This window comes from Caenorhabditis briggsae (assembly GCF_000004555.2).
Source record: "Caenorhabditis briggsae complete genome, chrI, whole genome shotgun sequence".
Lineage (NCBI taxonomy): Eukaryota > Metazoa > Nematoda > Chromadorea > Rhabditida > Rhabditidae > Caenorhabditis > Caenorhabditis briggsae.
In genome coordinates, this window is record NC_013489.2 from 5,476,885 (window position 1) to 5,493,010 (window position 16,126).

Here is a 16,126-nt window from a genome sequence, read left to right on the forward strand (position 1 = left end):
TTTTGAGCTATAGAACTCCTAGAAATGTCAAAAACTGAAAGAGGAGATGGATTTTTTCTGTAAAAAACTTTCAAAAATGACCATTTTTGAAATTTTTTCTTCCGGAAAACGACCATACATGAATCTATAACCACTAATTAATTTTTTAAGAATCATTTGAATCATCTTGGAACTCCACAAAATCAGATAAAAAATTCTGAAATTATGGTTTTAGACCTGCAATTGTGATCGCGTCAAACTTTTTTCTGTAGATCAAAAATTAATTTGCAGTTCGGAAATGTTCTGTGGGAGAGCGTGAAATGTATAATGTATGTAAAGTATTTATCATACTTGCAAAATCAGGGCCCGGGCCCGTGACTCTTCGGCCCGGCCCGGCGGGCCCGGGTTCCTCAAATTGGAATTTTTTTTTGAAATTTCAGAGAAAATTTCAATTTTTTTGTGAAAAATTTGTCTATGGACACTATTATCTTTCAAAGGTTGTTTACTTGACAGAAAAACCGTCACTGTGAATTTTCTAAAGTAAATGCGCTCTAACGCGAATACTGTAGTTAAGCGCGCTGAGTATCGACGCGCATGCTGAAAAATGAATTACTGAGTCGCTACACAGCGAATTTTGCGACCTAAAGTAAAAAAAGCGCGGAAAATTCTTTTTTAATACGTTCCGGAAAAATCGCTGTGAATCCCATTTTCCATTTTTTTTTATTGACCCCAAATTTTTTTTTCTGAAAATCCGGGCCGAGACGGGCTGGGCCGGGCCCTGAAAATTTTAAAAATAACCCGGCCCGGCCCGTTGCAAGTATAGTATTCACTGGAAATTTTTTGGAGTCTGGAACTTTCAGAGATATATTCCAAAATCAAGAGTTTAGTTCTGAAAACTTGAAGATCGTTTTTTCGAGATTCCTCAAAAGGTTCCGAGTCCAATATTCAAATATATGACAATATAGCTTTGAATGCCCATCTCATTATGAAACAGGGCAACTTTTAGAGACATTCGTACCATAATGCATCCATCATTAATGTTATTCCAATGTTTTCCAATTAAGCTCAAATCAAAAACATCTGTTCCTTCTTATTCTTTATGTCAAAATCCTTCCCGTCCCCCATTCATTTTCCCATTTCTTACAATGTATCTTCTTATTGCCTCCAGGTATTCTTCATATCCACAGATGTTATCTTCCCGGAGGGTCAACTGTTATATTTCTCTCTGTCACTCTCTTACTCCCTAATTATCTCTAGCTTCCTCTCCGTTCGCTTTTCTTCCTTGTTCACACAACTTGTTACTATTTCCTCCTCTTCTTCTGGATTTATATGTCACTTTCTCGTATCTAATTTCTTGTTTCACACTTTCGCTTCAAAAAGAAAACGACTACTGTAGAAGAATAAGTCACACTGAGAATAAGCGGATGGGACAGAAAAACGGTCTATAATTATATTTCTCTCTCTCTCTCTCTCTCTCTCTCTCTCTCTCTCTCTCTTCCTTTTTTTCTGCTTTCATGCAAACCATTTCCTCTTGTTCTTTTCGTCACTTTTCCATTGAACACACATAATTTATCAGTTTCATTGTGTATTCGGGGTGGCCGTAAAACAACCACATCTACCAGAATCCGTCAAGAATTATCGCATGTGTAGGTGTTAATTTCTATTGTTCGTATAGGAAGAGAACACATAGTTTAGAGCATCTCGCATTATTATTAATTTCTAAATAATTAAAATTGGCTCCAGTCGGTAATTTCGGTCCGCAGAAGTTAGTTGGAACTTCTAGGAATAGCAGAAATTCAAAAAAAAAAATCAAAAATCTCATTTTCTAAGCTTTTCTGTTGTATTTTCAATTCCAAGCAGCTCCATTTAAATTCGGATATTTCCAAAATTGTGATTTTTTTTAATTTCTGAGATTCCTGATTTCTTTTTTGGGAACATCTAAGTTAAATAAAATTATCACATTTTTCGATTTTTTTTTGGATTTTTGATACTCTTTTAAAACTTTCAAGGGGTCAAAAATTCTAACGACCAAAGAAAAATCAAAGGACCGAAAAAAAAATTATAGGGACCAGCACAACCGACTAGAGCATTAAAATTAACTCAGCCTAAGACACTGATTTAAATTAGATCGGAATTTTTCAAAATTTCCGTTTTCATGTTGTAAAAATTTAGAATTTTCTTTTCAAACCCTGAACCTTATCCGATTTCTCTAAATTTCTATTCACTAGGTTTTGGTTCCCTTCCAAATTACTGATTCCTGATTGTGACTCATCCCGTTTTCATAGTTTTTTTTTTCCTGATTGTGACTCATCCCGTTTTCGGATTTCCAAAAGGATTTGAGCATCTTCCAAAGATAGTTTAAAGTATATTGTCAATTTCTGAAGTTTAATTATTTTTTATTTCTCACATGACACTTTTATTTCCAATCACCAATTGGTCCTCAAGTACATTTTCTCTCATTTCCTCCTTTCCGTTGTTTCTTCTTCTTCTCTTCTTCATATTCCTTTTCGTCCTCCTGCTTTTACCGAGAACGTCTTTCAAAAAACTCTACGTCTCTCTATCTCCTCTTATCACTCTTATCTCTCAAATTGTTTCGGCGGTCCTTCTTCTTCTTTAACTCCTTCCATCCCCCGTCGTTTTCTCTGTTCCTTATAAGAAAACAGAGAAACACAGTTTTTATGAATCGGCAATAAAAAAGCCAAGCCCTGTTTTCTTTCTATTGTTTGAAAAAAAAAACAAAAGAAAACGGTTTTTTTTTCTAAAAAAACTGATTAGTTTTTTGTTAGTTTTTTTCTTCCTCTCCGGTTTCCGATTTTCCTATTTTTCAACCGTTTTCTTATCATTTATTTCTTCTAAACGAATTTATTTTTTTTTTGTCGATCTCCTTTTTTAGAGTACCGTTGCATCAGTTTTCCGTCTCTTTTTTTTCGGTTATTCGATTGAGAAAGTGGCCATTTGATTAGAAGAAGAAGTGGTTCGGTGGACAGTCCATTTTTAATTTGAACCCAAGAACATTCTTGAATTCTCTTGTTAGACGAAGTTCGTCGAATCAATGTTTTATTCTGAATTTTAGTTTCACATTTATCTTGTAACTACGATTACGATATCTTGATACGGTAACTTCAAAAAGAAGATACCGTAGACACTGTAATAGAAGGAAATCTTAAACTATGAGCCAATATATCTATGCTCCTGTCAAACCTTGCACAAGAGCCAAGATAAACTGGCTCAAACTTGTTAGTGTGGGGGACCTTCTATTACAGGTTTTATAGTAAATCATTTGGTTTTGAAATTGTCGGGTTTATTCAATACCACATATCGTACTTGCTCTAATAAAAGCTGGCTCTAATAAAAAAAGTTGAGCTCATATGAAAAGTCTGTTAACTGATAAAATATTGATTATTTTATGATAAATAATTTATTAGTTGAACAGTTTTTAAAGAAACCGAGATAATTGAGCTTATGGTGCACCAAAAGAGGTTTCCATTCGATCAAATATGACACCTATTTCCGTTAGTCAAACTTATTTTTCAAATCGTAACAAATCTAAGAAAACTACAGCAGTCCACCTGGTCAGTTAGGTACTTCTTCCCTTCATCTTTGTCTTCTTTCCTCAATAAAAAAAGTAAAAGTGGCTCGTAAATCTTTCGTCATAGAATAGTGAAGCGGAGTGAGAGTGAAACGGCTCTCGTGGACGCATAGGAACCAATTGAACACTAAATTGCGGTCAGAAAATGGAGGTTATAAAAGAGAACGAAAAGCTATATATTGCCATCTCTCGTAGTGTTCCAAAGAACTTGTATAAACCATCGTAACTTTTCAAACACTCCACCACCATCTTTCATATTTTATTTTCCCACACCTCCTCTCCCTCTTTTTCGTTCCGTTTCAGTCAAATTTTTTTCTGAAATTCTCATTTTTCTCCATTTTCAGAACCACATCCATGACAGAAAATAAGGAATCATGAACGATTGTAAACGATTTGAAGCGAATATTTTCAACAATGGAAAATGCAAAATTTGCTATAAATCCAAACAGAATCACTCGTCGGAATCCATCGAGAATGCCAAGGTAATTTATCTGAAAATATATTGCTTTGAAAATCTGAAAAAATACTTTAAAGAGAAAATCTACTATTTATGATCAAATTCATTAGAGAGATAGTGGCAAGATCAAAGGGATGGGGGCAAGTCAGAAACGGGTAATCGAGATCTCAAGAAGTTTTTGGAATTGTATTTAGAAATTCTTGATTTCTCAATAGTCTTTTTTGAAATAGCGCGCTTAAGAATCTTCGTTTTCATTTTTTTCTAAATTGCATTAGTACTAGTAAACCTCTAATAGAAGGGCTCTTAACTTTTAACTTTGAGCCAACTTTTTTCGGTTCCGGTCCAAGAAATGAAAAAGTTATCAACTGACAAAATGTTTATTAAAATATCAAAAATGTTTTTTTCAGTTGGCCACTTTTTGATATTTTTCACAAAAACCGGGATAAATTAGCTGAGACTTGACAGTATGGGGCAGGGATGTTCGGAATGGCCTTCTCGGAATTTTTCGGAATGTCGGAAATTCGGAATTTTCTGATTTCGAAAAATATGGTATTTCGGAACTTCGGAAGTTTCGGAATTTTTCGAAATTCGAAGCGGAATTTTCATTTATCCATCCCAAAAACGTCAAAATCTTTAGATAATTGACAGAAATATTTAGACAATGCAAACAAATCTCGAAAATTAATTCTGTTCAAGATCTGGAAGCAAATTTTTATTGGCATACCGTAGTTAAAAAATTTCTAATTCCGAAAAATGCTTCGGAGAAATTCCGGTCGGAATTTCATTCCGAAAAATATCTTTCTGAAATATTCCGACCGGAATTTCATTCCGGATTTTTTTTCGGAAGTATTCCGGTCGGAATTTCATTCCGAACATCCCTGGTATGGGGCTCTTCTATTACAGGTCTTACGATTTATTTTCTACCCTCCCAATTCCGCCCTCTCCTATTTGTTTACTTATTTTCCTCTCCCATTTAGAATACTGTTTTTATAGGTCATGTATACATTTCTATATTGTTTGTTGATCTGTTGAAGCAAATCAGTTCTACCAGAAATAAAAAGTATGAAAACTGAGGGCGCACACTTTTTCTTATTCTCTAATTCTCTCATTTTTCATTTATCTCTCGTTCTAACTTTTTTATATTGATAACAGAACAATTTTGCATTGAAGGACAAAGGAAAGAAGATATCAGTTACCAATTGCTTCTTCATTTTCTGTTTTTTTTTCCTTCTAGAGCCAAAACTTGACATTTTTTTAAATTTTACTTCAAAATTTTGGGGCAAGGAATGGTTACCATGTGAGGAAAATTCTCAATGAAAATGTTGTGATGCTCCTCTTGTTGTACAAAATTTCTAAGAAAAAATTTCAAATTTTCATCGATAAAAAACCGGAAACCAATGCAAAACTATGAATAATCGAAATGGCGCCCGAATGGTGCAAATTTTATGGCTAGACTAGCATTTGATTTTCGTTTTTTATTATTTTCGAAAATTCACTATTTTGAAACTTTCACAAATTTCAATTTGCCTTCGGATTTTTTTCAAAAAAAAGTATTCTTCTCAAAACTTTTTTTTGGTACCAATTCTTGCAAATCGTTCGAATTGATAGAATGAAGCGAAATCTTAATAGAATGATGCACAATCCGTCAACTTTGAGCCCACATATCTCGGCTCCTGGGAAAGAAATTAACAAAATCTTTATCATGATAACTGAAATATTTTTTCAGTTGTTACTTTTTGATATCTTGTACAGGAACCGAGATGTGTTGGCTCAAAGTTGGGTGGCATTGTATTAAAGTTTGTACGGTACTCGTAGAAAAATTGAGACGGTTCGAATACTATTTTGAAAAGTTGAACATGAAAGATACATGTTTCTGCTGAATACTGTTTTTAAAATGGTTCCAATGATTGAAAACAAGTTTCAAGCTCAACTTTCTCAAAAAGCCATGAACGGATACCTCTAAACATCTTGTAGTTCGTATGGTTTAGTTCCACCAATCGGTTCCACTTGACTATCTCTTCTTCTTCCTCCTCTTTTTTTTCCAATTCGTTTTGCATCAATTCCTCTTCGATCCTCTTCGATCGGATCCCACCTATTCGGCCCATTTCATTCCTTCGTATCTTTCTTTTCTGTGTTATACCGAAAATAAAATGAACAAAAAAGAAGACGTTCCTTTTCTCCGAGCAATTATACTTTTATTTCACTATCTAGTCTCTCTCCATCTTCAATACTATTTCCATTCATAAAACTGCGCACTTTTTGGGATGGACATTCAGCCAGAAAGCATTGATTCTCTCCTTTTCCTTCTTCTTCTTCCATTTCCTCTTCTCCTTTTTCATCCACCCTTGTTTATTTATTCAGCAGTCATACTCTTTTCTCTCTTTACTCTTTCGCTTCTTCTTCTTTTTCTTTTCAGAATACACCACTTGTACATCTTCTTATTCTTCTCATTTTACTTCTTGAATAGTATGACCCCCCCTCCGGATAAATTAGCTCAAATTCAAGAACACTTCAAAAATCCCACTAGTCGTTTTTTTAGAATGCCTCTCGCGTTCTTGGCATTTTTTGAGAGGATTTTTGTCATCGGGAAACTGAAATCTTCAAGTTTTTTCTTTAAAAGTTTCAATTTGCTGAAATTTTCGAAAAACGTTCTTCTTGCTTTTAAAAAAAATTCCATTTTTCTACTTTTCAAAACTCAGAATTCAATTTTATTTTCAAAATTTCAATTTTATTTCATAATTAATTTCTCTATATTTTGTCTGATTTCAAGATTTCCAGATTCCAGAATTTATTATTTCCTCCCAAAGTCTAATGTCCCCAAATGTCAGGTTATTTTAATCCAGCATTCCAAAAATCTACAGGTTTTGGGTTCTTGGAATTTTGAAGTTTTGAAATATTTACTATAATAAATTTCAGATGTTAAAAATTTGGGAGAAAATCTACGATTCAGAAAATTCTCCCATTTCTGCTTGACTACTCGTTGTATTCCAAGTCCAGGGTTGGTAACCCTTCATGTGGAATTAACTTCGGTCAACTATACTACTGCCAAAAACTCTTTTTCGATTCATAAAACGTCCCCATCATTTCCACTCTAATCCCGTCGTCGTCCACTTCTTTCATTTTGTTATGATTCTGATGTCCTTTTTCTTCTCCTTCATCTTCCTCCTTCATCTCAAATCACGCTTCTTCTTCTTCCCACGTCTTCTTCTTCTTCTTCTTATCATTATCATTTGATTACACTCTCCCGCTAGAATCCAATAGAAGATTCTGGTCAAGTCCATTTCGAACGCGCATCTTCTACTTTCTCGGATATCGTTTCATTCGTTCACTTTCTTCCATTTGGAATGACCTGCTTTTTCACTTCATCCTCCCTCTACTTTTCTCTTGTTTTCGACGTTCAGAACCGCCCAATTTTTCTCTATTCTCTCTGTGTTTTCCATCGCTGTCTAGATGTAGGTAATGAATGACAAAAGAAGTGACGAAAATAGAGAAGAACACGACGGACGGACACCTCTTACTTCCTATTTTCTGCAAAATTACTAGCTACAACTTTGTTTTTTTCTATTTTTAAATCTGAATGTTCTAGTGTCTTTTTGTTCTGAACCGATTCGACTTGAACCTGAAAACTTGTCCGAAAGATTGAAATAATTTCAATATAGACCGTACTATATGGTTCCCTGTTTTACAAATACTGCTTTAAAAGTCGTTCGGAAACATTTTAGTTTTTGATTTGTATTTTTCGATCGGTGATGTTGCTACTTTCATATAGCCAATGCACATTTTTTGAACTGAAAATGTCGAAATTTGGTGAAAAAAAAATTTATTAAAATCGACCCAAAAATTGAAATTTGGCACTGAGAATCATCTGGAACAAGAATTATCCTTTTTAATAGATTTTTTCAAATTTTTAGACTTCCTGTTTCAGAATGAATTTTTCAAACTCTGTATATCAAAACCAGGCAAAGCTTCGGAAATCTTGATTCAATAATTTTTTTGTAGACAACGAAAAAATCCTTGTTTCTGAGTCTAGTCTGTCTGTGTACTGTACCGGAAGAATTGACCATCTCTTCCTCCCTTTTCCTGTTTTTTTTCTTTTCCAAACGACTGACCACTGTGTTTTCCTTTTGCGGTAAACATGAAAAACCGTCTCTGGGTCTTCTTTTTCCGCTAGAGTCTGAATTTAAATAAAAAACAAAAGAAACTAATCCTATTTTATTCTTTCTTTCTTCTTTCTCTCTCTCTCTCTCTCTCTCTCTCTCTCCTGTACTCTGAATTTCGAATTTCCGTCGTGTGGCCTATCTATCCCATTCAAATGAATAGTGATTCTGTTTCTCTTTTTCCACCACCACCCAAATAAAAATGTTTGTTTGTCTATCACTTTCTTTCTCTGAATTCTTCTTCTTCCACCATGAAAATCCAAGAATTTGTTTGTTTTGACCATAGAAAAAGGGGAGAGAACGACGAAATGAAAAGGTGAGAATGGAAGCGGAAAATATGGAAAATTTACATGCTCGAAATGTTAACTTTATTCAGTTTAGAAGTTACACCATAGTTTTGATTTTTAAAAAAATTTCCCGTTTTTTTGGTGGAAAATTTTATTCCAGTCTTCGAACTTGAATACGACTTTAAGCTTTCTGCAAAGGGTTCCAACTTTTTAAAAATACAATGCATAGGATGCGAATATTTTCAAAAAAATATAGAAGCCACATGAACAATATTTAAATCTAAATTGAAAAGAAAAAAATGTATTCTAAGAGATTGCTGATCTTCTAGTTTTGAGCAAAACCACTGTATTTCCTCAGAAGCCCACCCAAAAGTTGAGCACAATTATCTCGATTCCTGTGAAAGATATTAAAAAATTGTCAACTGATGAATTGTTAATCATAATATCACCAATATTTTATCCGTTAACGAAATTTTGCAATCTTACACAGGAATCGAGATGATTGAGCTCAAAGTAAACGATTCGGGTAGGCTTCTATTAGAGAAAATATAATACAGTAATGCAGTTCAGGGTACTCTGAAACTTAAAAATGAAAATCTTTTTGTTACATTTTAAGCAGATCAAACAAAAACTACCTATACTATTTTTGGCGAACAGATACTGTTTTGTCATTTTACACCTTTTCAGATAATTTCTTTAACCAGAAACCAAGATACCGTATTTGCCTAAAAAGAAGCCCACCCTATACTTGCACTTGAAAATCAATTTTCTCGGTTCCTTCAAAAGATATCGGGAAACTTTCAACTGATATGATATTGGTGACATTATGATTAATAATTTATCAATTGACAGATTTATGCTATCTATCAAAGGATCCGAAGATGGACTTATCTTAGAGGAGATACGGTGATTTAGAAAAAAAAGATTATTGTACAGTTTAGAAAATAGTTTTTTTTTCTCAGAAAACAACTCTCCGAAAAGTATTAAAAGTATTCGTCAATTAATCACCATAAAGTCTCTTCCTAATTCATTCACAATTCCTTTTCCTTTTTTTAGTACCTAAGCTATTCCATCATCATCATCATCATCATCCACATAATAATAATAATCTTTGTACAGAAGCGCCGATTCATATATATCCGTATAATAAAAGTTTTCTCTATATATTCCAATCGCTCTTTTTCTCTTTTCCTCGCTTTTTGATATATAATAAAACGATGAACGAAGAGACCTACACGAACATCAAAACTAGTTCTTCTTCCACTATTTTTCTGTTACGGCTTCTTTTCATCTGTGTGTGGATGATTCCCGAAAACACTTGCGACAACAATTGACCATCCAACACATCCCCAATCCATATATATTCTTTGGATTAGCCAGATTTTCCTACTCTAATTCACTTAATTTTCAGATGAATCGAAAAGTAACGGCATGTGGATTCCTGTATGTCGCTCCTCCAAATCTCGACTTTTCAATGCAGAGCCATTCAGCGAAACGATGGCAGAGGAGATGGTTCACACTTTTTGATTCTGGAGATCTCACCTATGCAATTGATAACAGTGTAGGTTGAACATTTACAAAATGCTTAAATGACTTTTTGAATTTTTAAATTTCTGGATTTCAGACTTTCTGAATTTCAAATTGTCGACACTTCAATTTTCTGAATTTCTGGTTTTTTGAATTTCTGACCTTCTGAATTTCTGAAATTTTTAATTTATATATTTCTGAAATTCTGACTTTTTCTGACTTTTAAAGATTTCTAGATTTTAAGAAAAAAAAGTTGTTTTCATTATATTCATTCACTTCCACGAAAAGTCTAGAATAACATAGTCTCAAATATTCTGAATCCTACAATTTTAATAATATTAAGATGGACACCCTTCCCCAATTGAGCATTGACATGTCCCTCTGCTACCGTGTCTGTGAAGCCCATGCCATCACTGGAAACGCACATTCGATCCTTTTGGCGTTCAATAAAACTCGTGAAGATCAACCATCAATAATCTATATCAAAGCAGACACAACTGAAGAAATTCGATGGTGGCAGAATGGATTGAGCAAGTATGCAAACTCTCAAAACGTCACAATTCGACCACCGAGAAGGGGTATCGATGAATTGCCAATGTTGGTTATAGTAGTTTTAAAATTGAGCCAAAAATGAGATTTTTCAGAGTGAGGATACAATGAAAGACGTGCCATCTTGTGCATCCTCCAGATGCTCTTCCCCTGTCGAACGATTGGAAATCGATCGAATGATTGAGGGAAAAGAATTGAGAGGATCAGTTCGAAGTGTGAAACAAAGAAGTGTTCGAGATGAGAAGAAGGAATCAGAAGATGTGGCAACTCTTCCAGCCACGTCAAACGTTGTCATAAACGTTCCAGTGAATTCTTGTTCTCCATCTCCAAGAGATGAACCAACCAGCACTACAACTTCTCCAACGACTCCAACAACAACTCCTACACAGAAATTGAATATCGATATTTTAAATGTACATACTTTACGAAAAGGATGGTTAATGTTGAGAGGGAAATCAGATAATGATTGGTGTAAACATTGGGTGGTTTTGGCTGGACTTCAGTTGAAATTATATAAGGATGTTTGGGCTGAAGATTCGACTGCACCTCTTCTTACTGTTGATTTGTCCCAATGTGAGAATGTTTATCCATCAGCTAGTGCCAGAAATTATGGAATCGAGATCAAGTGTCGACGTGCTCGATACGTTCTTTCTGCGATGACACCCGGAATTCGAGATTCTTGGGTTTCTGCCCTCCAACAAAACCGTCATCATCCATCTCCAACTTTCACTGAGACATTTTCAAATGATGCCAACAGTTTGGCTGATAGTTCTGATATTCTTGGGCTTCCGGTGGTCAGTTTTCTCAAACATCTCATCTGAAATTAACTATTTTACTTTCAGAAAAAGAAGCACATTGCCTACGTGGCTCCAGAATCACATCATTCGAATTCGATGATGGATGAGCACAGTTCGACGGAGTTAGAAGAGGAAGAACACAATACGAATACAGCCAGAAGACGAAGAAGTCGTCGAGTTGGAAGTAGAACTTCAGAAAGTGCAGATCCACGTGGCAGAGGAAGAGGAGAGAGTCTGTCACCGTCGGTTCGAAGAAGTCCAGTGGCGAGAGTGAAAGAGAGGAGAGGGGATATGAGACAAAGGTGAGTTCTTCCCAAAATTTTCGGTTTGTCTTTTGGAATCTTAAAACTTCGAATTTCCAAAAAAAATCAGGCTTTTTGATTTTAAAACATTTTTTAGAATTCCTGATTTTTTCTAGTTTCCAAACTTTCAATCTCATATTTTCAGGTTCTCATAATCTCAAAATCTCAGAAAAAGCTAATTTTCCGTATCTGAGAATTTTAGATTTTCAGATTCTGAGAAATTCCGAATTCTAATATTCATGGTTATATTTTCTAGTAGTGTAAAAATTTTGCAGACACGCCTCCAATTCATCCGCTGCTTCCCATCAAGAAAAACCAAGCCGAGAAGAACTTCAGGTAATTTTTCTTCTCTTTTTTTTCGAAAATTCCCTGAGCCAGCATTTTTTTCAAAACAAAGAGTATCTTTTAGTCTTTTTCTGAGCTGAATTTTCTCATCTGCAGATGCTCTTTTTTTCTTTCGCTTCGTTTTCACACATGTTTCGCATTCTCATCGTCGCCCGTCGCCGTATTATTCTTCGTTTCCCCTTCTTTCAAATTGTCATCATCCTTATTGTTTCGGGAAAACTTTATATTTCCCATAGGCTCTCGAATTCTCTAAAAATTTATATATTCCTAAAATCAAGTCATGAAAAATGCAAATCTTCATGATGAAGCATTCGATCGTGTCATTCGAAACCTTGAACTCATCGGACAACCATTACAGAGACATATTGGAACTGCAAGCAGAATATCCAGTGACGAGAACCGTTTAAGATCTTTGGAGCAACAGGTACAATAAATCAATTGAGATTTATTTTTAACTTTTTGATTGTCTTATAGGTCGAAAATCTGCGATCTCAATTACATGAGGCAAAGGAAGATTCGACGAGACGAAAGAGAGAAACTGTGAATCAAGAAATTAAAGAATTGAGAATCACTTTGAAATCGTCCGAAGATGAACTTCAAAGATATAGGAAAGAAGTTGACACATTGAGACGACAGATCAGCCAGAATACTCAGACGTATGTTTTAGTTTCAAAAATTAGGATCCTAAGAATCTACCGTATTTACTCTGATAGAAACCGACCCAAACCGTCAACGTTGAGCTCTATTATCTCGGTTCCTGTGAAGGATATCAAAAACCTGTCAACATATAAAACAATTGCGGTTTTATCATAATTAATTTATTAGTTGACAAATTTTTGATATCTTGCAGAGGAATCGAAATAACTGAGCTCAAAGTTAAGGGTTTGGGTAAGCTTCTGTTAGAGGAAATACGGTAATTGTTTCGAAAATTATTTCTGATCAAAGATATAAGACCAACCAATTCCAGCCTCGAATTTCTACTCATTTGATTGTTTTAATTTTTCAGTCTAACCCTGCAAAGAGCCATCCTATCCACCCTTCGTACTCAATTATCGGCACTTTCATCTCTTCTTCGTTCTAGTCTTTTCCTTGGAGCAGTCGACCTTTTCGATTCTTTGGATAACATTCTTGATCGAATTTCTGTAGATTTGAGTTTGGAACAAACTGAAGATGTACTCCGTCAGACAACTGAACTCTTTGAAAAAGTCTCTTCTGCTGTCACAATTCCATATCTTTCTGATTCTTGGACAATGACAGAACAGGAAAAAGAGCCGAGAGAGAAGACGCCAGACGAGGAAATCGAGGAGACAATTCGACAAATTCGAAGGAATCACACATCAGAAGTTAACTCAATTAAGTCACAATGCGAACAAAGACTCGCTGTATTGAAAGAAAGAGCAGAAAGAGAAGAAGGAAGAAGGAAAAAGTTACAAGAGCAATTGGTAATGGCTACAACTAGAAGTGACGAATCAATCAGTTCTGTGAAGACTTCGTTCTCTCAAATGCTCGCCGAGCAACGAAAAACGTTTGATGAGGAGTTGGAAGTGGTTAAAAAGGAACATGAAGAGAGGCTGATGGAAGAGAAACATGCAACTAGATTGGCATTAGAAGCAGTTAGAAGAGCACATGAAGAAGAATTGAAGAATGTTGCAGAGAAGAATAAAAATGGAGAAGGAAGCAATATTGGAAGACAGAGGTTCGTTTATGAGATTACTGTAGAATTCCGTAATAGACGGCCACCCTATACTTACACTTTGAGCTCAATTATCTCAATTCCTGTAAGAAATATGAAAAATTTGTCAACTGATGAAATGTTTGCCATAATATCACCAATTTTTTATCTGTTTACATATTTTTGATATCTCTTATAGAAATTGAGATAATTCAGCTCAAATTGCAGGTACATGGTGGTCTTCTATTAGAGTGTTTACGGTTTTCTCTTTGGCCTTATCTCAAAGCTTGATTTTTTCCCGATTTTTCCCTATCACTTTCTTGTTTTTTTTCCAGTGAAATCTTCGATGAAATGAGAGAGGAATTAATAAATGTGTGTGCTCTCTACTCTGCGAAATGTCTGGAAAACTCCCAATTGGATGAGCAATTAGCCAATTTGATCAGTGAAAAGGAAGCCAGTGTGTAAGTTTTCGATACTTAACTGTGTTCTCAACTTCTTTTTTTTTCTTTTTCTAACTTGTTTTTTGCGCTTTTAATGCTTTTTTGCTTTTTTCAGAGAATTGTCGATTGAAAATGACAAACTTCGATCGGAAGTGGATAAAAAATCAAAAGAAATTCATGATTTACAACGAAAAATGAACAATTACGAGAAGCTGAGCCAGTCGAGAACAGGTAAATTAACAATTCGAATTTGTAGAATCATCTCACTTCAAGACAGAGTTTTATAATAATTTCAAATCACAATTACCCTTTTTAAAATTCACTGATTATTAAGTTGACACTTCTCAACACACAAAAAGTTCTCACACCAATATTCCAGGTTCATGTAGTAGCATTTCGATGCCACGGTGAGTAAAATGAGCAATGGGGGCGGGGCATTCTTTGCATTTCTTTTCTATTTTTTTCCCAGCATGACCTCATTATATAACTCAATTTTTCCTTTTCCTTTCGCTCAATTTACTTATTTGTTTTCTCTGATTTCCCCTTTCGGTTTTGATTGTTTCGTCGAGACCCCGCAAACTCCGGGGAAAAAAATCGGGGAAAAAAACCGGGGAAAGTGGGCGGAGTCGAGAAAAACCGTGCGGCAAAACCGTGCCAGGGTTGCAATTTAGGCTCCGCCCACTCATGACCGTGTCCAAATATGCAGAAAAACCGTGCGGCAAAACCGTGCCAGGGTTGCATTTTCGGCTCCGCCCCCGACTCCGCCCACTTTTTCCCCTATTTTTTCCCCGGTTTTTTTCCCCCGGAATTTGCGGGATCTCGTTTCGTCGCCGTTTTTTGGAAAATTCGCTCTGTCCAAAATTGCGGAAGAGCGCATTTGCATTGTTCTGTGACTGTGATAATAGCTAGAAAGATGTTTTCGGGTGGCTTCGATTCTCTTTGGAAAAACGCTATATTTCCCTTTTCTGAATGCTGTGAATGAAGATTTGAATAGCTGACCAACCAACCAATTAAATTTTTAAAACAAAATAAAAATCTGAAATTGAATAATTTTCAGACCCCGAAGTGTTAGCCGGTACGACAGTCTCGCGCGCTCGTCGAGAAAAACAGAAGAAAAGAAATCGTCGTCATGGTGAGTTGATGGATTACAGTACTTTTGAAAAAAAATCAGCAAGTCATTGTATTAACCAGATGCAAAAACCTTCAAAATTTCAGATGTTCGATTCCACAGTAACCCAATCGAAGTACCCCAACATCTCATAGAAGACGTTCGTCGTTCCCTTGACGTTCCAGTATCCGAACGTCGCAAATTCTTTGAACATATTGCAGAGTACAGTACTCCTTTCTAGACAGTCCGTTTTTTTAGTTTTACTTTTTTTAATAGTAATTTCCCCCTCCGATCAAATCGTGTCTCTTGTTGTAGTCACTCTTTTTCTTGAAATTTTTTTTTCTCCGGCTAACCATAATTTATCTGTGATAATTCGTGTATATTCTTTTTTTCTTATTTTTGTGTCCATTTTTGTGGTGCTCATATGAAAAGATCAAGTACAAGTTCAGTCATTTAGTACAGAATACAATCGCAATATAAACAGAAAAGATGAAAAAGAAAATCCTAAAACTGTTTCAAAATAAGACTAGCATTAGTGGCTCCAAATCCAAATGAGTTGCAAATTGAAATTTTGGGATGCCCATCCACCCATTTTGAATTGTTCCTGAGTAGATTCAGTCCTTCGTCTTCTTCACTCTCTTCTAAATTTCGATTTCCCGGCAAAACGTTGTCATTCATCGCGCAAATCGTCGCGATAGCTTCAACGGATCCAGCTGCTCCGAGAAGATGTCCGATGTGTCCTTTGATACTACTAACTGCTATATTTTGATTTGGAAACACTTTACGAACAGCTTCAGTTTCTACCGAGTCCCCGTTTGGTGTGGATGTAGCATGGGCGTTCACATATCTGGAATACAGTTGGCTGAATTCAAACATAGCCCCCACCCCAATTCAAGTATAGCCCCCCAAAATGAACC

General features: G+C 35.4%; 2 protein-coding genes across 2 annotated transcripts in view; one reads left to right on the plus strand and one right to left on the minus strand.

Moving 5' to 3' along the window:
* Nucleotides 1-3,942: 3,942 nt before the first annotated feature.
* On the plus strand, nt 3,943-15,450 carry CBG03790 (the record flags this gene model as incomplete). Its single annotated transcript, XM_002639188.1, has 13 exons — nt 3,943-4,050; nt 9,881-10,030; nt 10,340-10,597; nt 10,641-11,339; nt 11,388-11,644; nt 11,920-11,980; nt 12,348-12,413; nt 12,464-12,645; nt 12,996-13,685; nt 13,997-14,122; nt 14,217-14,332; nt 15,159-15,233; nt 15,317-15,450. 13 exons carry the CDS (start codon nt 3,943-3,945, stop codon nt 15,448-15,450), a joined length of 2,922 nt encoding a protein of 973 aa, XP_002639234.1.
* A 263-nt stretch (nt 15,451-15,713) lies between these two features.
* Nucleotides 15,714-16,126, minus strand: part of CBG03789 — a gene marked incomplete at both ends in the record, with an annotated part of 3,705 nt that continues 3,292 nt past the window's right edge. Inside the window, one exon of the mRNA XM_002639187.1 lies at nt 15,714-16,056. Coding sequence (XP_002639233.1) covers nt 15,714-16,056 — 343 coding nt within the window. The remainder of the gene's footprint in view (nt 16,057-16,126) is intronic.